The 23,417-nt window shown below is 41.9% G+C and overlaps 1 protein-coding gene across 1 annotated transcript in view; it reads right to left on the bottom strand.

Moving 5' to 3' along the window:
* Positions 1-23,012, bottom strand: part of LOC117532793 (ceramide synthase-like) — a 47,359-nt gene extending 24,347 nt beyond the window's left edge. The window contains exons 1-3 of the mRNA XM_034196287.1: positions 22,628-23,012; positions 11,557-11,642; positions 3,279-3,498 (exon numbers count right to left, since the gene is read on the bottom strand). Coding sequence (XP_034052178.1) covers positions 3,279-3,498; positions 11,557-11,642; positions 22,628-22,753 — 432 coding nt within the window. The 5' untranslated portion in view covers positions 22,754-23,012. The remainder of the gene's footprint in view (positions 1-3,278; positions 3,499-11,556; positions 11,643-22,627) is intronic.
* Between the last annotated feature and the right edge of the window lie 405 nt (positions 23,013-23,417).

Genomic DNA, 23,417 nt, shown 5'->3' with positions numbered 1-23,417 from the left:
TGTGTGCATTTTATTATAAAGTTGTGTATATTTACAGACTGTTGCAAAAACTAAGAAGCTTATAAACATCAGGTTTAAAACTAAAAGATCTTTGAAACACAATGAAAGATGTTTGGAGTTTTATTTGAGTTATTCATTTAAACTTTTTGTCTATGCTGATTTGAAACCGCTGTTACATACAGTTACGGCATTTCCTGTTTCTGCCGTAGAGAGGGGAGGCCGTCCCAAAGCTTGCTGCTGTATTTACTCCCTCCATCTGACAGGAGGAGCCTCGTTGAGCTGCGAGTGTGGCTACAGACGGAGTTCACTCCGTCACGGAGGGGGAGTGTGTAGGGTAGGTTGTAGGGCATGGTTTTGGATTGGGCCATAGAGCGGTGCAGTGACGAGTCCTAAAACCCGGAAGTGAGTCAGCATTTCTCCACTTCCTGTTCCCTCGTCTCAGAGCCAATGGGATCTCTCCATAGGAATTTGGAAAATATCTGGAACTAAGGTCTGTGGTTGAGACTCATTGAAGAGACGGATCACGTTTTGTTCTACGACATTAAATCCATCAGCAGGGACCCCACTGGTGATTTCTGAAGAGTTGACGTGTCTGTAAAACGATGGTTGTTACCAAGTGGCTGAATAGGACTACAGAAGTTGAGGTCGTTGTACGTCATTACACCGAACACGTAAACACTCCTCTAAGTTAGTTTGCCCTGTTCTGCTTGAGAGCAAGTCCCTGCCTCCTGCAAAGTGTTCAAACAAACGCTTCAACTTGAACCATTTAGAATCTGTATGTTTAAATATAGATCTTGAGTTGGCGTGACGTTGAAATCGTGCTGCTGGACTCGGCTGTAGTTCCTTTACAGCATAACTTTAGCATTTTGCTTCTAGCGATTAGATTTATGATTCGAAATTATAAAAGTAGGATAGACATGTGGAGATTATCCGGCTGAACAAAACGTGCATTCATCAAACAGGTTCGTTTTCCAGACATTATTTCGAGCTATTTTCCGAAATCCTATGTACAAATCCCATTGCTTTTTAGTCGAGGGAACCAGCAGCTAACTTCTGGGTAAATAAGTCATCCCTGCTCCTCTCTATAGGAGTGCTATGGATGTAAAGGGGAATGTGAGAAAATAACTAATAAAGAATAGGTTTAAAAAATAAAAACCTATTCCCTCACCAGTAGTGCTGCGTACCTGGACTCACATTCAGGTTCAGGTCCGGACTGAAGTCCAGAGGTTCAGGTCCGGACTTATAAGTCCGGACCTGAACCCATGGCTTGTGTCATGTTGTGTGAGTAACTAAAGTGAACTTATTGTGAGCTAATTATCAATTGAAAATTAACTCATAATCAACTCAAATTCAAACTCATCAGGTTTATTGTGCTCCCTTCCAACTTGTGTCTACATTTACATTCTACAAAGTACAAATGTAAAAAAAACACTTTTTGCCACTTAGTCTACAAATGACTTATGACAGCAACTACAGTGAACCAGTGGCGTTTTCTCCCGGAGGCCAAGGGAAGCCAGGCTTCCCCTGTTTTTTCGGATTGTAGTTATAATTTAAAAAAAAACACTTTGTTTTGTTTCGATAATTCTCCTTTGCTGTGTGTTGCTGCCGGCCGTCGCTCACCCATTCTCATTGAGTATTTTACAAAGAGTGAAACAAACAGCGCCCCTCTAGATGTTATGGTGAAACATTAGATTGCACTCTCTGTTGCGAGAGGAGGCCAGCCGAATCTGGCTTCCCTTGGTTAAAAAAAATGGAGGGATTGACCAATCAGATGAGGCCCACGTGATGCCCCTGCCAACCTGTGATTGGTCAGGGCCATGCCAAGGGAAGCCAGCCGCCTCTTGCTTCCCTTCAGAGGCGGCTGGCGATTTGATTGGACACTGCCATCCAATCAAATCACATCAACATCAGTTTTAATACTGTAACTGTCATCACCGCCGTTAGAAATTATCAAGCAAATGAAGCATTATGGAGGGTGGAGATTTGGCGTACTTAATCAAACATAACTTTACTAAACTTCCGCTACAGCAGCAACTGAAAATTCAATCAGATGACAGGCCAATGCCCGCACTCGAGCTGTGTGTACACCAGTCTATGGTGTATCAGGGAGATAACGGACGTTCAATGAGGACAATTATGTCCGCACGGAGTGGCTAACTGGAAGCGCTAAACTTCAGCGTCTATTTTGCTGGCCATGTCTTCTTTTTGACAAGGATTCGTGCTCCCTGAACAATCCTTGGGCAACTTCAGGATTCATCGACCTTGCCAACCTGTCACGGGCAATTGAGAGGCACGGTAAATCCAAACATCACATAGATTGTGTGATTGTCTGCATACATTAATAAGTAAAATGCTTAAATTAATAAGGAGAGAGTTTCAGCTGGAGAGTGTGTGCGGACCTTTCGGTTAGATAACAGGCGTGTGCAAGTCCTGCATCTGTGTGATACAAATGTGTGTAAAACGATACCGGGCGCTGTAATCACTCATTGGTTACGTTATTGACCACCCCCCGACCCAAAATATGGGATTCCCCTACATTTTTCCCCACGCCACGCTACTGCAGTGAACTACTACAAAGTTCAAACATTTATTTCATTTACCAAACTAAAGTAACCAAACAGTCCCTGAGCTGACTGAGCCTAAATCCCTAAAACGTTGCTGAAAGGTAGAGTGTAGAGTAGACTATACGCATTACACTGTTACACACCTACTACACAGTATAGGCTACACTGTAGTGACTGTACAGTCAAAGTGTACTGTACTGTCTGTACACCATGTCTTTTCTACAACTCTACATGTGTACATTATACAGTACATACTACATACATAGTGATGTCGTACATACATACTGTTAGAAATTAAAATCAATGTTGATATGGCGTAATTTTGAATTAAATACACTATTTAATTTAAATCAGTTTTATTCTGAAAAAACCGGAAGTTCACACTATTAACTTAATACTTTTATTCTGAAAAGTATTCACTTCCGGTTAGCATTAGCATGTGGCGAAATGCTACGTTTTCAAACCGTGAATCGAAGGTGAAATGACATGTGATGTTGTACACTGAGCACACTGGGATTAGCACTCATTTATTGACGTTGAATAACGTTTATCAGGGAATGTTTAAATAACCAGAGGCACCAGAATATACATAAGTGCTAGTTTTTTTGCGAGTCCAAGTACCGGTTCCCGACGTTCCGGTTTTAACCGGACTTGAACCGAAACTTTTTACAAGTCCAGTACCGGTTCGGTGTACCGGTACGCAGCACTACTCACCAGCGTGACGGGCAGCAGGATGGTTAGCAGGGCGATGTGATGCAACACCAGCAGGAACTCTCTGCGCACGAAGGTGCTTATCGTCCTCAGCGAATGGCGCTTGTAGTCCTCGTGCCCTTTGACGCGGAAGCGGTGGTAGTGACTGAGATACATGGCGAAGATGTCGTACGCCATGTAGGGCACACCGAACCAGATGACAAAGTAGGTGGCCAGCCAGTGCCTGAGGAAAAACAAAAAGACCAATACAGGTTAATTAGGACAGAATACGGACAAGAGCAAATTGCAGGAAATGCAATATTAGGTCATTTAGTTGCTATCAAGTGTCTAAATGCGACTACTCAACGTCATCACGCACAACATTAGCCGCCTTTAGCTTAGCGGTGGAGACGTGAAGTCATGTGACCGTGCTGTAGTTCCTTTATAGCCCAACATTAGCCGTCTTTAGCTTAGCGGTGGAGACGTGAAGTCATGTGACCGTGCTGTAGTTCCTTTATAGCCCAACATTAGCCGCCTTTAGCTTAGCGGTGGTGACGTGAAGTCATGTGACCGTGCTGTAGTTCCTTTATAGCTCAACATTAGCCGTCTTTAGCTTAGCGGTGGAGACGTGAAGTCATGTGACCGTGCTGTAGTTCCTTTATAGCCCAACATTAGCCGCCTTTAGCTTAGCGGTGGTGACGTGAAGTCATGTGACCGTGCTGTAGTTCCTTTATAGCCCAACATTAGCCTCCTTTAGCTTAGCGGTGTTGACGTGAAGTCATGTGACCGTGCTGTAGTTCCTTTATAGCCCAACATTAGCAGCCTTTAGCTTAGCGGTGGAGACTTGAAGTCATGTGACCGTGCTGTAGTTCCTTTATAGCCCAACATTAGCCGCCTTTAGCTTAGCGGTGGAGACTTGAAGTCATGTGACCGTGCTGTAGTTCCTTTATAGCCCAACATTAGCCTCCTTTAGCTTAGCGGTGGTGACGTGAAGTCATGTGACCGTGCTGTAGTTCCTTTATAGCCCAACATTAGCCTCCTTTAGCTTAGCGGTGGTGACGTGAAGTCATGTGACCGTGCTGTAGTTCCTTTATAGCCCAACATTAGCCACATTTAGCTTAGCGGTGGTGACGTGAAGTCATGTGACCGTGCTGTAGTTCCTTTATAGCCCAACATTAGCAGCCTTTAGCTTAGCGGTGGTGACGTGAAGTAATGTGACCGTGCTGTAGTTCCTTTATAGCCCAACATTAGCCTCCTTTAGCTTAGCGGTGGTGGCGTGAAGTCATGTGACCGTGCTGTAGCTCCTTTATAGCCCAACATTAGCTTTTTCTCATTTGCCGATTGCATTTAACTTTTAAAAATGGTGGTATTATTATTATTATTATTAGCTTATTTTCTGCAATATACCATTGCTTTTTGTCAAGGGAACCCTTGCAATGCTTCCGGGTCGCACTAATACTAATCATCACTGCACTAGTCTATAAGCGCTGACTGGACTAGATATAGAAACAATTTTGACACGGAAAAAAAAAGATTTTTGAGATTGACATACCTCATACCTAGTTACATTATTTATCCTTAACACAGTGGAACTATTTGTTCAAAAATGTGCACTGAAGAAAAAAATGTGTAATCTTAAATGTTGCTTGGGAGCATTTTGACAAAACAACCTGACTCCACATTTCTCAGAGTTACGTAATTGATGAGTTAATGATTACGTGGTATTAGAGCAGATAGAGCAGATAGATGGAACAGTAAACAACCTTTAGCTTCAACACACAGGAACATGTAACCTATATGCCTTTTCTCTCAAACACACACACACACAGGCTTGAAGGCAGGCTTATGTAAGTACAGTATAAAACACAGCTCAGATGGCTGCAGCACTTTAATGAGCAGCGATTACCATGATGGTTAATTATGTGGACAGCATGGCATAAAGCTGCAGGGCAGAGCTGAGCTACTGACCGCTGACCCCTCATTGGATCTTCAGCTCTTAAAGGTCGGTGCATGCGGATTAAGAGCAGGAAGGCACAACAAACAGCTCCGGGTAGAAACAACGCTATGTCCATTTAAAGACTGTATTAAGTAGACCCTCCAGAAAAACGTGATTCTGCGATCGCAGAATTTACCGCACAATCAGCAAAATGGCGCAGATTTTTTAAAAGGCCGCATATTTATCAAAAGGCCGCATAATCCCCGCATTTTTCCACACTTAGTAAAAAAAATACAAAAGTGAACTCGTCTTGACGTGAAGTGAGATGATGATGATGATGACGCGACGTCATCAGCTCGCGCATCACAGAAGGTAAACAACAGCGTAGAGTGAACGTGTGGAGCTCACACGAGAGAGAAAACACCAAGATGAAAACATCTAATCCATCTCATTTACCGACGAACATTTCTGCTAAAGACCGGGCAAAGCAGTTCCCCGATGTCTCGCACGAAAGTGGGGGGAAACTATTCTGCACCCCGTGCAACTGTGTGTTGGAGCATAATAGAACATCGACGGTGACGATCCACTTTGATTCATTCAAACATTCGAACATGCTTTCTGCTGCTGCGGACAAGAAACAACTCACGTTCACCGAGGCATCGACCTCCAAAACCCTTTCGAGGGCTACAAGAAACGAGATGAGAAGCCTACGAGATTGAAGCTGGTCAGATATGAGTAAATGAAATGAAATGAAAACAGAATGAGGCGGAGGTGTGTGTGTGTGTGTGTGGTGTGTGTGTGTGTGTGTGTGTGTGTGTGTGTTTGTGTGTGCGTGTGCGTGAGAGAGTGTGATTAAAATAGCCCAATTGCTTTTACAATAAATAAACATTGAATGTGTTTAATTGTATAGTAAAGGGGTTTAACGTTAGCGGCAGGTTGTGTGTGAGAGAGAATAAATAAATAAGACATCCCAATATTTATTTTTTCCACATATTTAGCATATTTCCGCATATTTCACAACTTCCCGCAATTTCACCGCATAAAACCACATAACCCCCGCATGTTTGATCGCATAATCAAGGGTTTTAGCCTGCGTTTTTCTGGAGGGTCTAATTAAGGGCAAAGGGACTGCCTTTTTTAAACACACAGAGAAACATAAATACACCTCCCTAATGTTACATTTCATTATGATATTCTGTTACACCACTTAGTTGAATACTCGACTCTGATTGGTCAATTTGGGCATTCCAGAGGTTGTTAATTTGCAATAACAGACTGTTGCGTAAGAGGATCAAGGGAATAGAAAAAGGGACTAGGAAAAAAACAAGCAGTTTTAAGATAAACTTATCCAGAATATCTAAACCACTTTGGATGCAAAAAAGCTAAAAGTTGGACCGAAATAAAACAAGCTAATGTGTCAGAAAATAGACTCAACGATATACTAGTATAAGTATTTTCATATACGTTGGTTGTTGTATTGAATGTGTTAAAAGATACAGTATGCTTGAGGTAGTTTAAAAACGATGACAAGGCTCATCTTACAACAGGAAAGTGTCTTGGGTAAAAATGAAATTAAGAGATCCTTTTAAAAATGTTAATATTTAAAATGAATATCGGCCAAAACTCAAATGTATCAACATTATTAAAGGCCTTTATTGGTGCACCCAATATGTTGAAAGCAATCTCTTAGTTAGTCATATTTCCCCCAGGAAGTCGGCCTGTAAATTGTGATGTGGTTTATTTAGCTCATGTTTCTAGTCCCATCTGAATTTGTTTCTGGAGATGTTTCAGCGTCCAATCATCACAGCATTGATAGCGTTTAGTACAATATGTTATTATAAATCTGAGAAACAATGGCCGCTAGAGAGGGGCCCAAATTGTAATAAATCCAGATTCTTCATTAAGAGATCACAATTATTCTGTACATCTGTAAATGATATACCATCATATGTATATACAGTACATTATAAGCAGGGGTGCACATAACTGGTACGCATGCGCGGCAAACATCTGAAATGCGTACCGTCACTTGTGTCACTAAGCGCACCGGCGGACTTGTGAAGCATTTCCAGAAGGCGCTGCGATCGCTGGACGACAGAGCCGGTCGCCGTGCGCACAGACGGGGCTGCTGTTAACGTTGGTGTGTACAACGGAATTGTGCCTCAACTTCCGGCGTGTGCTCCACTCCACACGCGTGTTTCACTAGCGCCCACCTCTCCTGTCGACGTTCGCAAAACAGAAGGGCAGCCCTGAGTACCAAACATTGGCTCCTGGTACTCATTTGAGTAACTCACTAATACCTCATTCACACCAACGCAACTCCGGTTCAAGCTCCGTGCTAGAGCTTTTCAGGTTCAGAACCGGTTCTTCGGTTTAGCTCCGGCTCTTTTCACACCGCCCACCGCCCGTAAGCGTTTGCGTGCCTGCTTCATTAAGCCAAACCGCGTAGAAACCCCTCACAGCTGCTCACACCGACAACAACAACAATGGCCGATTGTGCTCCAGCTTCCTCTGTACCTCTTCGGAAGACCAGATTCCCAGCAGGTAGCTGGTCTCTTCAGTGGACCACTGCTGCTTGTTAAGTTTCTTCATCGTTGTGTACAAGCTGGATAAAACGCCGGCTTGTTGTTGTTGTTGTTCAGGAGTTGATCCCGCCCCTGCCCCCGCCTCGACGTAAGCGTGACGTATGTGGTGCTTTTGCTCTGGCCGGACAATTTTTTGGTGCTTGAAACGAGGCTAAGAGGCTGCTCCGCTGCGGTGTGAACAGGAAAACCCGGTGCTTTTCAAGCTCCAGCTCCGAACCGGCCCTGAAACACCGTTGGTGTGAATGAGGTATCAGAAAGTTATGTGCACCGCCTGTTCCTGCTACTGCAGTATTTTTGACCTTTTTAAAAAGAACATTATTACATTACATGTTACTTGTTAGACGCTTTTATCCAAAGGGACTTACATACTCGATACTGTGGACAATCCCCACAGGAGCAATTTGGGGTGAAGAGTCTCAGGGACACAACGACATGCGTGTCGTGCAGTGGGGTTTGAACCTGTGACCCCTGATCCCAACACCAACGCTCAACCCACTGCACCACACGCCTCCCCAAGAACATTTTAATTATCCAGACTATTTGATATACTATTTTTCATTTTCATTGTTAACTCTTTTCCACTTTTTAAGTATTTTTATTTTAATGTTGAGCACGCTGGTTCTGTAACAAAATAATTTCCCAATTTGGGATTAATAAAGTATCCATCTATCTATACTCCGTCTTTAAGGCCACAGGGTTTTAGTCAGGAGCCGTTCAGTGATGAGAATATTAAAAGATCCTTCTGTTAGCATGAGGTAGAATATGCACTCAACATATGGGCATTACCATGCTCTCTCAGCTGTTCAAAGTACAGTTTTTACTCGGTATTGGAGGTTTCCCCATGGCAGAAGACTGTTAAACACCTGCTCTTTTGAAAGAACATCCATAACAATCATCCATTTGCAACTTACAAATTATTTATCTAATATAACATATTCCAATTACTTGTATATAGACTCTCCTTGCACTATTTCTATTCTATTGTATTGGTTTTATTGTGTTGGAGGAGTCTGTGACCTAAGATTTTCATTGATATATCTACACTGTAGCTATCAACACATGACAATAAAAGCCTTGAATCTTGAGTCACTCAACATATGGGCATTAGCCTGCTCTCTCAGCTGTTTCAAATACATTTTTTCCTCACTATTGGAGGTTCCCCCACTGAAAAAGAAGCATGGACGGCTAAATAAAGAGACAGATTGTGATGGAGCATTAAGAGTGTGCATGGGTCTGATTTTGGAGCATGTGTCTCCTAAGCTCCAGGCCGTGTGCATGTCACAGGACGGCAGAACTGAGCGGCGTTGTGAAGGGATTAATCTCTGTGGGTGAAGGGGAGGGCCGGCGGAGATTAGCAGCCCTGAAACTGGGCCTGCCCGCTGACTCAGGAAGATTAACACGCTAGCATTAGCCTAGCGTAACACTACACTGCACCAGGGAAGCTAATGCTATGCTAACAATAACCTATTGCAAGGTGGCTGATGTGGAGCTTGATTTTTTACTGTACATGACATAACAATTGCTTAAGCATTGAGGCCCCACTGTGCCGATTATACGATGGACATTGACCATGTGTTATGCGGTAAAGCCCTTTGACTTATCTGTGATATTAAGAGGTACAATCATAGGTAGTCTTGAGATAGTGTAGCTGTAATCAGTAAAGCAACTCTTTGAACGATACAGCACAGCGGTACAGTATGTTTTTCTTTGCAAAAATGACAACGCAACACTTCCACAAACTGCACGGGGAAGCTAATGCTATGCTAACATTAACCTCCTGCCAGGTGGCTGATGTGGAGCTTGATTGTAAAGAAAAGGCTCTTCTTGAATTGAAGAAATGGAAGATATATATTTTTGTGTAGATAAAAAGGGAAAGATTTATTTTACAGTTTTTCTTTGCAAAAATTACCGTAGCGTAACACTTTGCAACACTGCACCAGGGAAGCTAATGCTAGGCTAACAATAACCTTCTGCCAGGTGGCTGATGTGGAGCTGGATTGAAAAGCCTCTACTTAAATAGAAGAAAATTGAAGATATATATATTTTTGTGTAGATAAAGGGAAAGTCTTGGTTGAAAAGACTGTATTTAAAAAAGGAAATTGAGGATACATAGTACAAGTGTTTTTTCTTTGCTAGCATTAGGTTAGCATAACACTTGCCTAAACTGCATGGGGAAGCTAAAACTATGCTAACTGGCGGAGGCATGTGGCGCAGTGGGTTCAAACCCCACTGCAGTCAGCATGTCGTTGTGTCCATGAGACTCTTCTCCCCAAATTGCTCCTGTGGGGATTGGACACAGTATTGAGTATGTAAGTCTCTTTGGATAAAAGCGTCTAAAAAGTGGCACGATAACCTCCCATCAGGTGGTTGATGAGGCGCTTGGTTGAAATAAAAGAAAAACTCAGAAAAATGTATATTTGTAGCAGTAAATGTAAAGAGTTTATGACATGAAATAGCTTGAGCACTGAGCCCCTGCTGTGGTAGATTGTGAATGGACATTGAGCATGTCTCATGGGGTAAAGCCCTTTGACCTACGTATGATATAAAGAGGTCCAGTCTGAAGATAGTCCCGTTGTAATCAGTGTTGTAGCAACTCTCGTACAGATATAGCACTGCAGTACAAGTGTTTTTTCTTCAAGGGTATTAAGGGCAGTCTAAACCCTGGATCATCTTAGTGTAGGTACACTGGTAACCCTTGTTTCCAGCATACAGTGCAGCCATTATACTGTACAGACGAGGCTGCTGGAAACAATGGAGTTTGTTGTATTCCCACACTTTGTCCTGGCTGTTTTCCTGCTTAGTTTAGAAACACAATGTTCTGTTATTGCTCAGCCTTTCAAAAACAAATAAATACTGAAATACTTTGAGCCTTTTCTTTTGTTACTCGTACATTTCTTGATAATTTACCAATCCACATTGTTTCTGTTGTGTTACATGTTGAAGGTACAACTAAACATATTGTTGCACGCGACATCAAGGGCTATGATTGGCTGTTCATAGATAGATAGATAGATACTTCACCTTGTCCATGCAACAGAACTATAAGTAGGTTTCTTTCCTTGCGACATTCATTTAATGCATTTACGTGAAATAATGAAAATGATATCAAACAATATTCTTAAAGCCATTTCTTATATGGCTTTAAAACTCGATTCCGATTGGTCAATTTAGATATGTTGATGCTGTGGGTACATCCGCAGAAGAAAGGCCCTTCCCCTACATATTTATAATCTTTTTATCTTATCTTATTAAAGGCAGCCTTGTGTCTTGGCCTTGATGAGTGCAGGTGCAAAGTAATGATTGAGTGTGGGGAAACAATGAGATGCAGAGAAAGGTGTGAAAGGGATTTGTTGGGAAAATACTGAATGTCCTCCTCCAACATGAGAGTAACGTGATAACAAAGGCATCCCAACTGCAGCTGTGAACATGACAGGATGTGTGATTACCTAGAAGAGCATCAGGACTGTTTGAGGCATGTGATAGCTATGTGATTAACATGATGATTCAGCCTCTATGGAGAGACATCAAGCATGCTCATTTCTGACGTGGAGCTAATCTGAAGTAAACATTGAATACTGCTTTCTATTCCTCCATCTTGTGACTGTGTAACTCCCTCTCTTGGATATCAGCATGTGAAGGACACTGTTCAGGAACTAGTTGATGCTCTGTATGTGATGACTTCCATTCTGGAGAGGATCACAGATACATGGATCCTGAGACTGAAGCTCAAGCCGGGGACGAGGGATATTTTTCTAACAGGATGAATGAAAGTTAGTCCGACCTGTCACTAATGACGCTGCCCCGGCATGACGACACCACGATGACTCCCGCCGTGGTCGCCATAACGGCATGGATGGAGGACACGAGCCTGAGAGAGACACAAACAAAGAGAAAGTGTTATATAAACGTCAGCAAATACATTCATTAAACACACTCTAGAAATCTGATTTAAAAAAATGTATGGTTGTGTTTTTAACTAGCCTAGGCATGCTAACAAGCTAAACTAAGACGGTTTATATCATGCCAGATTAACACCAACATTTTTATACATTTCAAAAAGGTAAAAAATATATATAGTGTTTTTTTGAACAGATAATTGTATTTATGGGAGCAAGATGGCAACCAAGACCAACTCTGTATTTAACCAATTTTATTTAAAATATTGCCTTTTTTACTTTGTTTACCTGCGTACCCCTGATGTCAACAGTTTTGTGTGGATGTATATTTTATATATTTCAAAAGGTAACAGATAAATATTATATTTTTTGTACAGTTAATTTGATTTATGGAAACATTTAACATTCAAAATTAGATGAGTGACACTTCTCCCAAGAACAGTCATATGGCACCTCTTCGAAAACAACATTACGCCTAAGAATGCAACAAATATATTATTCGAAACACCATCTTTTGCTTGTCTTACTTTGTGCATGTACCTGTGTACCCAACGTCAACAACATTTGCTGTGTATATAATATGAATACATGTCTTTCTATTTGTTTAAGACATTGTCTTGTTAGCATCAGCTCAAAGCACCTCTGTGCCCAGGTACACCCTCACAAAACAAACGTCTAGTTTAGGGATGCACGATATTGGTTTTTTGAAACCGATACCGATAACTTCCTGCTTCTCAAGACCGATACTAAAAAAATGTTTACGCCACTAATTATTTTAACGCGATTAACGCATGTGTATTTTTTTCCTCGGCCGCCCCGTAGTTTCAGAGCGCATCGAGTTTAAAATACCATCTACAAGCTGATGCTGACAGCCCTGCTCCTGCCGCCCGCTTGTGGCAGACCACACTTCCACGCTCACCGGCAGGGCACCGACTGGCTGTTGGGAGGACCGGGAGGGTGTGTGTATGTGTGGCCCAAGCGAGCGAGAGAGAGACCTTACGTGTATTGTTGTTGTTAGCATCTGGTGCTAGCTAGCAGCGCTAACGGATATAAGGAGCTGCTTAAATGAAAACAGAGGAGCGACATTTCGCCACAACTGCGCCGAGCACTTGACTTTATGCAGGAAGCCAGACAGTGGGACATTGTACGAAAAGTCAGCACACTCATCACGGATAGTGCGCAACATGATTGCAGCGTCCAGGCAGCTCCGGTTCGAGCATATGCCTTGAGTTGCACATAGCTCCAACGCCCATACCAACGACGACATGTTTGTTTACTGTCCTGGCTTCACGGCCGCACACCATTTACGTCACAGCCAGGCATGAGTTAGGGAGCGCTGGATTTGTGAAAAACTCCCCTCTTCCTAAACCACTAATACCACAGTACTGGCAAACCGGGAGGAGCCGAGTGAAAAACAAGCGCCCCTCATCCCAATCCACCCACACCGCAGTATTTTTTTCTTTTTTTTCCCCCAAAAAATATATTGTATATTATCGGGGCTATTAATACTGGTATCGGGTTTATCGGGATGACGTCATAATTCCTAATATCGGACCGATAATTATCGTGCATCCCTAGTCTTGTAAATTGAGTTCCCTTTGTGATTGATCCGACTAAAACTTGAATAAATCTAGCGTCTGGTACACTGACCTACAAGTTCAGTACCATCATGAGATTAGCAGTGCTTGGCCTCATCTTTCCCCGTCTATAAACAGACTTGTCATAGGAGAACTTGGTGCGACTCCATTTGAAGTGTCACTGTGTACGGTGGCATCCATAATAGTGTTCTTACAACTCGTACACTAAAACCTCCCTGACGGTAATGAAAAACGTGAGGAATGTTCAGCTTTCAGCCAAAGAGACGCTGGCAGATTTTCTTTTTCTAATTGAGTTCATTTCTGTCCATTTCAAACAGGAAGTGGGATTAGATCACCAATTTGTTCAAAGTATGAATGGCCGCTTTTTTTGCACAGACAAGCTCTCTCTTTCCTGGCCGTCCTCCAACTTGGCAGCAGTGACAGTAAGCTGCTTTTGAATCAGAAAACATGTAATTTATTCCCCAACACTCACTGCAGCCATAATGGACAGTCAGCTCTTTCACAACGTCACAGTTTCAAGTTTTTCAGCTTTTATTTCTGGTTCACATTCTCCACCTACAGCAATGAAAGGAGACTTATGGCACTTTTCCACTGCAGGACCTAGCACGGTTTAGCACAGCTTAGTTTGGCCTTGGTAGGCCAGGCTCACTTTATGCTGCGTTTCCATTACAGTTTAGTAACTGGGGTAGTAACTATAGTAACGCAGTGTAGGCGGGGCGATCGGCTGTTCGGCGGGCGGAGCGACGCTGTGTAAAACTGCCGTGACGTCATCTTCAATGCGAACCACAAAACCAACATCAGCCGTTAGCAGTTAGCACACAGAGATCACAGCTCCTCATATCTGTTCAGAAACTAGACACAAGTTAAACAATTACAAACCACAGACTGCCTGTGTCATGGCGAATACAGTCGCTGCTTTATTTATGTCAGTAGGCCGTTGTTGTGAGTGTGGACGGTCGGAGCATATATACAACGTTAGCTTAGCCGATCTCCATTCAGAAAACCTGCCGTCTGTCTGCAGACCGGTATCAGTATATTGTTACTTCGGCGTAATTTTGAAACGTGTATTACAATTAAATCACGGTCAAATATGTTCATGTTGTTGTAGTTGTAGCCCCCCCCACCCTTGCCAGCGATTCTCTCTGACCACTCAGCAGTCGAGAGTGTTTACGTCACTAGTTGAGCATATTCAGCCCGGTTGTTGGCCCGGTAAGAACCTCGATTTTGGAGGGGCAGAAAAAAGGTGAAAAAGTAGCTCTGAGCCGGAACTAGCCCGAGAGGAAAAGCAAAAAAAAGACTTGCTACGTGCTGCAGTGGAAAAACGCCATAACAAAGGTTACCTAGAAAAAGAAAAAAAATGGCATCCAGTGCAGCAATTACTCAGGTGATGGTTATGGATGAGAGGCTTGTGTGAGACAGAAAGAAAGCTCATTTGAATTTAAAACAAACTTTTGTGGTTCGTAGGCCTTTGTTTTGGATTAATACCGTTTTAGGAGAGGACACATATTGGATCTGAGGACTTCTAATTCACTTTAAAACCAGAAATGATCATATCTTCCCTAAACAGATTATATAGGAATCATGGGGTTTGAAGGTTTAAAAGTCAGAAAATATAATCATTGATAAAGATTGTGCCCTGTTTTGCAAAGTGTTCAGTCAGCGGTTCTAGCCTGTTGATAAGATATGTCACGAAGCACAGGGTGGACTGTCTTGATATCTGGATTAGACATTAACTGTCCTCAGTGGATGATTCCTAAGAAACCCCTTGACTTTTTTACTTCATTAATCATCGGGTTATAATGCCCCTTGCATGGTGTCCCGAAAACAACAAATGTCATTAAGGTGTCCAAAAGGTCCAGTTTATTCTCCCCAGGGGGACGAACCCTTGACATTGAGGCACTTTATAATCTTCCCTTTGATACAAATTAGTGTTTACATCGTATTTCAAAATGTAAGAAATAGACTGCCATGAAATACACTCAGCAAAAAGTGTGCTTCTTAAGAGATGTTGACTTCAAGGTCCTGTCAAAGACACATGGTACATTTCTAGATCTTTAATGGTAGCATAGATGCTGCACGATTAATCGTAACTTAATTAATATCGCAATATGGACTGGTGCAATATCCAAATAGCAGTAAACACAATCAAATGAAAATATCTGAATAAAGTATTTTAGAGGTTCCTATAGTCCCGGCCTTCAAATCGCTTTCTACAGTCATAATAAAAAACATCCTTGCTTGGTACAGATCCTCTCAAATCATGATTATTTGAATATGTTTGCCAGTGAGATTATGAATTATGTTTAAATTGAATTACTCGTATGGCGAATGCAATATCAGTCAAAGTAATTGGAATTAGACATTTTTTCCCAAACCGTGCATCTCTAGTAAGATGGCAATAATTGGGTGAGGTTCATAGATTGAACCATAGGAAACCTAATAAAAAAAGAGCCTATAAGGAGATCAGATTCCTCAGACCCAAGGATATTCACACCCGATCCAAAATACAGTCTACGCAAACACACTCGCGTGAAAACACCACCACTGGCAGTAGCATGATGATCCAGTAAATAAAAGCATCTTAAGTAGGGCTGAGCGCTATATGTAATATGGATATATCGTGATAGACAAGCCTAGATTTTGAATTAGACTATGGATAAAGTAATACGGTAAGGGTTTCCTTTTCCCAGGTTTTAAAGGCTGACTTAAGAGTTAAAAGGTGGGGTAGGTAAGAATGGAGAAACCAGCTGAAAGTACGCAGCTGAAAGAAATCTGCCACTTCCTTCAGACTTCCTCACAGAGCCCCTCCTCCAACACACACGAACATGACCAATGAGGGCACGAGATAAGTTAGAGCACAGATGGAAGGCTGACAGGCAGGTAGGCCATCCAGTTACTTTAGCCGGCTCAGATGATTGGTCGTGCTTTTTACAGCGCCACGGCTTCCAGAGGTGATATTTATTTATGGATTTATTGTCAAAGCATTTAATATATTCATTGCTATCGGGACGTTAAAGGTGGGGTAGGTAAGTCTGAGAAACCGGCTCGAGATACACTTTTTGTTATATTCCATGGAATGCTCTTAACATCCCGATAGCAATGAGTATCTGAAGTGCTTTGACAAAAAAGCCATAACAAATGTCACCTCTGGAAAACGTAGCGCTGTAAAAAGCACGACCAATCATCTGAGCCGGCTAAAGTAACTGGATGGCCTACCTGCCTGTCAGCCTTCCATCTGTGCACAAACTTATCTCGTGCCCTCATTGGTCATGTGCGCGTTGGAGGAGGGGCTCTGTAAGGAAGTGGCAGATTTTTTCCGGCTGAGTATTTTCAAATTCTAGCGCGCTTACCTACCTCACCTTTAACTGATGTAATTTCCTGAATTTACCAGACTTGTATTATTTGCCATTAAATCCACAGTACTGATTGAATGACAGTACATCTTCACAACATCGAAGCATTTGGTCAGAAATATTGTGATTAGATTTCTCCATATCGCTGAAGTCTAAAAGGACAGTAGAAGGTTTTTATTTTGTATTTTACAGAATAAACGCTGACTACAACCTTTCCCAGAGTTCCCGTGTCAGGTAAGTAAGTAGGAACAGAGACTTCCCCAAAGTGTGAGAAAAGCTTAAGACCTTTAGTCCAGCTGCGAATAAAGACCGGTTTTACAAGGTCAATAAAGACTGCTTTCTTTCTCTTTTTCTAACGAGGTAATCGCTTGTTGCAAAACGGCAAGATTGAGAAACAAAGAGATTATTTGTTGTGACGTTGTTCCCTCTCTGAACCTGCCGTTAGTCGCACTAATCTGCATGGGAACGCGGCCATGACACCGGCATCGTCAAGGTCATGTGACTACAGAAAACAAAAGCCTGAGCAGGAAAAGACTTACTGGCTCATTAAAATCAACACAAGAAATGCACTTAAAGAGTTTAGCCCATTTGTAATGCACCAGAATTTACAATGGTTTGGCTCAATGAAGCAAAGATATCTGCATTATTCTCGTTGTTATTACTTTGTGTCTTTATTGTGCTCATTGTAAGGATGAAAGTGCAGCTAAATAAAATGTAAAAAAAAAGTCTAGAGCTGCAACAATTAATTAAGTAATCACCAAATGTTGATTATAATTAGTTTAAGTACACGTGTGTGGGGAAATGGCAGAAATTGTCTAAATATCTTTGGGGTTTTATTGGGCCGACATAACAAGATACCTATAGACTAGACCTTAGACTTTGAGAAGCTGGAATGAATATTTATCCCACTAGACCGAAACAATGAATAAAGAAAGTATTCTGCACGTTGTTAGTCGTAGCCATGACACAGTCGTCACTGCAGGCTTTCATTTTTGGTTAGAAAAACTACAAAATTAAAATCTATAAAAAAAAAAAAAAATCCCAGGCCTGAGCAGGAAAAGCCTATCTGGCCTCTCTAACCCCCAGAAACACACTCGCACACATTTTACCCCCACGCCTCGCTGCCTTCTATGGCCGCATACTTTATCATAAGACCCAGATTTGTACACAGCCCATTCATTGTGTGTCCGGCAATAACCCCCCCCCTCTCTCTGTGCTGATGAGAGGTGGACGGGGTGAGGAGCGTGTGGAGGGGAGAAAGGGGAGAATGTGTTTCGGCCTTGTTGTCCTTTATTTCCTGCTGTGTCAGGCCGGTGGAGAACCTCAGCTTCCCTCTCACTACGACTAAAATCTCCCGAAAGTCTCTTTCCGGGTTAATGCACGGACCTCATGTTCTATATTACTCGCCTCCTTCAGTAAATGGGCGACGTAACCAGAGCGAAACGAAAACGTGACAGCAGAGGCAGAAACAGGGTAAAGTGCATGTCTTAGAAATGTTGAAGTATAGGAGAAGAAATAATGTTTAAATCACTCACAGAAAGCACATCACTTCACCCTTGCCGAGTGCCTCAAGTTAAAAAGGGGCATCACAATCATTTTACACCTATATCAAGTTGAACATGCAAATGGACACGTACACGCTTCCCTTTCACCGCGTCCTCCTAAAGACTCAGGGTTAATGCACGGAGCAAATGCTCTCATGTTCTGTCACACGTCTCTTTCCGTTTCTTCACACTCGCCTCCTGCAGTAAATGGGCGACGTAATGTGGAGTTGCTTTGCCGCTGCAGCAGAGCGAAAAGAAAAAGTGACAGCAGAGGCAGAAACAGGGTAAAGTGCATGTCATGGCAAGAAGGAACCCTCTCCATCACCACGGATGCAGCTCCAGCGATAACGGCATCGCTCCCTTTCCTTCTTGTAAATAAACACTTAATCAATAAGAAGCAGAGCATGGTGTCGTTACTGTTGTCGGTAAATTCATTGTTTAAAGACCAGCTGGTTGCAGCTTTTCAGATTTCATCATCAAATGTAACGCTGATGCCATTATTGCTACGAATAGATTTACATATTATTATAAAGAAGATCATTTTAGAGATTTACCCAAAGGTGCAAAGCAGTAACGTGTGCATGCAAGGCGGTGATAACATTTACATTTGATTGACTTTAAGTTATATTTTACATTCTGAGGCAAATCCAAATAAATGACTAAAAATATCAACAACAGTAAAAATCTTTCACGTGTGAATTTGAAGAAAAAAAGAGTGATGATAATCCAACTACATTTGAAAAGTAATGTCATTATTAAACAAGTAGATATTGTGATGACCAAAAATGTGACTCCTTTCCAAATGTATTTGTATTTAAACCAGCGTTTCCGCCAGGGGGGCGTCTTGCCGCCATTTGTCATTCGTCATTTCAAGCGATAAAAACTCTCGATCTATCATTTTTTTTGGACGCCCTCATTCAGCTCGGGACGCCCTGAACTCGAGCCGAATGAGGGCGTCCAAAATCAATTATAATTCGAGAGAAGATCGAGAGTTTTTAATTGCTTGAAATGACGAAAAGGAAAAAGGACGTCCCTTTGGATTCTGGCGGGATTCTTTTCGCCGCCAGCAAAGCGTGTTCCTGTGACGGTAAGTGTACTGCCGGCGAGCCTCGACGGGGGGTGCTATTGGAGCGGGGGGTGCTATTGGAGCGTGAACTGCGAGCGCCGGAGCCTCGCAGCAGCGAAACTGAGGCTCTGTGGTAAACTGTGGTAACATGAAGAGCCGGCGCTTCTTAGTGAGCCGAGCCAAATGAATTCCCATCACTAATACGTAAAGAGATAGTATCTATAAGGGACGGCTCAATTCAAAACTCAAGTCACGCGACATGACGTCACACCCCCCGCTCTCGGGGTGGACGCCCTCTCAGCCCTGGTCTGGCGGAAACACTGATTTAAAACTAATTAAACAAAAATGAAATTTAAACTCTGGATATTCACAATTACCATTTTAAAAAAGGACCACGATTAATTGAAATCTATAGATGAAGCGACCTTTTGAACATTAAAGCATGTAAATATGTCACAGACAGTAGAGGCACACAAAATTAACCTGAACATTAGTTGTTGTCCTCTTTAGGAGCTCTGCCGCTGTACGAAACCCAAAAGCCGAATGCTCACTGTGACCGTAAGATTCTTAAACTGAGTCGGGTTGTGTTGAGCAGAATAATCCCTCGTGAAGTCAAGTGTTGTTCTCTAAAGTCGGTTCAAGTTAAACCTGGTGCTGTATACGAATCATAGTTATATTTAGCCCACCTTTATTGCTTGTACCTCGGACATCAAAGTCAACACAACAAATAAACAATATGTCAATAGACGGAAAAGGAAACGCTAGTAACATGTCCTGCTTTTCTCCAGTTTTAATTTAATATCTTTGGGGGTCTTAACTGACAAAAACCTTGGACTTTGAGAAACTGTGATAGAGATATTTCCCTCTGTTTTGACTTATAGACCAAACGATAAATACATGTTAGTTGTAGCCCTGACAGTCATCACTGCAGGCTTTCATTTGTGGTGCAAAAAACGCTAGTGTTTGAGCACAGTCCAGTAATGTGGTCAGTAACAGCGTTTCCGCCATTTGAAAAAAAAAATTATTCGAGAGAAGATCGAGAGTTTTTATCGCTTGAAATTACGAAAAGCAAAAAGGGCCAGGACGTCCCTTTGGATTCTGGTGGGATTATTTTCGCCGCCAGCAAAGCGTGTTCTTGTGACGGAAGTGTACTGCCGGCGAGCCTTGATGGGGGGGGCGAGCACCGGAGCCTGCAGCGGCGAAACTGAGGCTCCGTGGTAACATGAAGAGCCGTTTAGGAGCTCTTCTTAGTGAGCCGAGCCAAATGAATTCCCATCACTAATACGTAAAGAGATAGTATCTATAAAAGGGACGGCTCAATTCAAAATTCAAGTCACGTGACGCCGATTTAGACTTATCCCGGGGCTTCTGATTTATTCATGTAGGTGCACAAAGGCACAGACATAGTTTGCGCTGTTCAGCCAATATAACGTTGACGAGGAATGGGAAGTGCAGCATCCATCGCTTTAGGAGTTTGTAGTAGTTTCTATTTCAGGGACAAAGTACTACATCTTGGCCTCTTCCTATTTGACCCGTCTCTCTAAAGTCCTCTAGAAACAAATATATAATGCTTTACTTCTGAGAGAAATGTTGATGCAAGTGGATATCTAACAGTCATGTAAATGTTCAAACCCTATACACCAGGGGTGTCAAACTCAAGGCCCGGGGGCCAAATCCAGACCGCGACTTCATTTTATGAGGCCCCGCAAGAGCTTGCAAAGAATATAACACGGTTACATGCCGATTTACAGAAGCAGGTTGCCCCATAAACTACATGTCCCATAATGCATTTCGTTTTGTGACATGCTCACTGAAGAGACTTGCCATGATTTGCCCTGGACTTCTGCTTTCAGACGTAGTTAATTACTAAGTTATTATCCTATCCAATAATAATCCAATTCAGAGGCAATAATGTAATTTAATACATTATTTTATATATAGATTTATATGTATATAGTTACAACCGGCCCTTTGAGTGCAACCTTTATGCGAATGTGGCCCGCGATGAAATTGAGTTTGACACCCCATACACGATCGTCCATTAATATGCTCCAAGTTACTGACGTTTGCTGCCAGTATACTTCACCACAATATGAAATAGATGGTACATATCAAGCAAATTCAAAAGACACTGGTGCGATCCAGGCTGTGGACCTGCTTGATACAGAAGACTTCAGAGACTGGTTTAAGTTGTGAACAAGCGGTGTGTGACATCCCCCGAGGCGTGTAGGAACATTTCCGTTAGATGAGCATTAGTAAATTAGTAGCGGCGTTTATTCAGGAGCCCGGTTCAGTGTTTTCCATCGCAGAGCTAACTCAGCAGTCGACCCTGACCGGAGCTCAGAGGAGGATTAGCCGGAGTGACAGCGTGCAAATGAGCATTGAACTGAGCTGTGCACATGCGAGAGTCACACTGACCCCTCACACTAACTGTGTTCATTATCACTACTTTGCAATACCCGTGAGATGAGCAAATTACTGAAAAGGCTGCTGATGAAACACCATTTGATTGGTCACATGATATGTAACAATAAATGGATGGAGCTTGTGTTTTCCACAGGAATATCCCTTCAGATGTGGACAAGGCCCCTAGTGGATGCAGGGTTTTAATGATGTCCCAGGTTACTTCACATCATAAAAACATACGTGCATGTTAGTATATGTTTTTAGTAATAATGTTATTTCTAAGACATATCAATTTATTACACCTATACAGAAATACAACTTCTAATAGCATGTATATCAAGGCTAAAGGTGCGATTATACCCTTTATGTGTTGGTCTTTTTAGCTATAGCATGTATGTATAATGATCCTACAGGGGAACCATAGTTTTGTTGTAATGATGTTATATCTGTGTTTATTCTGGTGTATTCTTATTATTTATGTATATATGTTTTATTATTAATGTAATCTTATTTTATTTTATCTTTATTCTTATTTTTCATCTTTTATTAAAAAATAAATGTATTCTTGTTTTATACATGTTTTCTTATTTTAAAAAGGGATTTTTGTATTCTCGTTTAATTCATTCATGTATCATTTTGTACAGTTTTTAGCTGATAGCATGCATCTGTTCCTACAGGGATGTGTAGTTTTTGTTGTGATATATTGCAATCATCCTTGTAAGATGCCCCATTTTGCACTAAAGCCCAAAAAAACATTTACATTTACGTCGCACACATTTCATTTAGCTGGTAAACTGAATATAGATACCGGTATAAAGCAGGTAACGTGACGTCACATACATATAAAATAACACATTAGCTAGCTAAGGGGTAACCGTTACTAGCTAAGCTACCAAACAAGGTCAAATGCTACATGTTAGCTTGGAGTTAGGTGGTATTTTCTTAGGTTTTCAGGTCCAATAAAAGCATTAATTTAGCTATGGTTTTACCCTCTCGCTGATCAGCACCACGTCGGCATCGCTCCAGTGTTTGAACACACACGGCAGGAGCCTCCTTAAGGCGAAGAAGAGACCGGGGAGGAAAACTACGGCGCCACAAGCTAAAACTTGCAACATCCTGCCGTTATATTTCCTCTAATCTGCCCGGAGCCTGGATCTCTCCCTGCGCGAGTTCGCCCCGTTTACACGCGGCGATGAGGCATTTTAATTCGGCCCGTAGGTCGGTCGGTGGTGTGGTGTGTGGGTTTTTTTTTTCACCGGGAACAGTCCACCATCCACACACACTCTCAACACACCACACACTGCTGAGGAGGCTCAGCAGCAGCACCACTGTCGAGCTAACGGGCGAAGGAAAACACTCCGTACTTGTAGGGCGGCTGTCAGAATAAAAGCCCTGACCCGGTGACACTTCCGGTGAGAGGGGTCCGCTTTTATTTTTAAAGGGTGGCTCCATTACTGACGGGTGCAAACAACGTAAAGGTATTTGAAGGTGGGATTTTTTTATTCCTATTTAATTTTGTTTAATAATTAAATTATTTGTTCACTCTTTTTTTATTTCCTATTTCTATTTTTGTATTTCTATATTATTTTTTATTTATTGTTTTATTCTTGTGTTATTCATCCATTCTTATTTTATTTGTGTATTCTTATTTTATTCCTTATTTAATTCTAATTAATGTTTTCAAAGTTTCTTTTCATTATTTTTTTATTTCCTATTTAGTTCTATTTTTTATTATTATTTTGTATTCATTGTTTTATTCTTGTGTTATTGATTAATTCT

Source organism: Gymnodraco acuticeps, unplaced genomic scaffold (genome assembly GCF_902827175.1).
Source record: "Gymnodraco acuticeps unplaced genomic scaffold, fGymAcu1.1, whole genome shotgun sequence".
Classification (NCBI taxonomy): Eukaryota; Metazoa; Chordata; class Actinopteri; order Perciformes; family Bathydraconidae; genus Gymnodraco; species Gymnodraco acuticeps.
The sequence above is the reverse complement of the archived record's forward strand: the minus strand, read 5'-3'. Positions and strand labels throughout refer to the sequence as shown.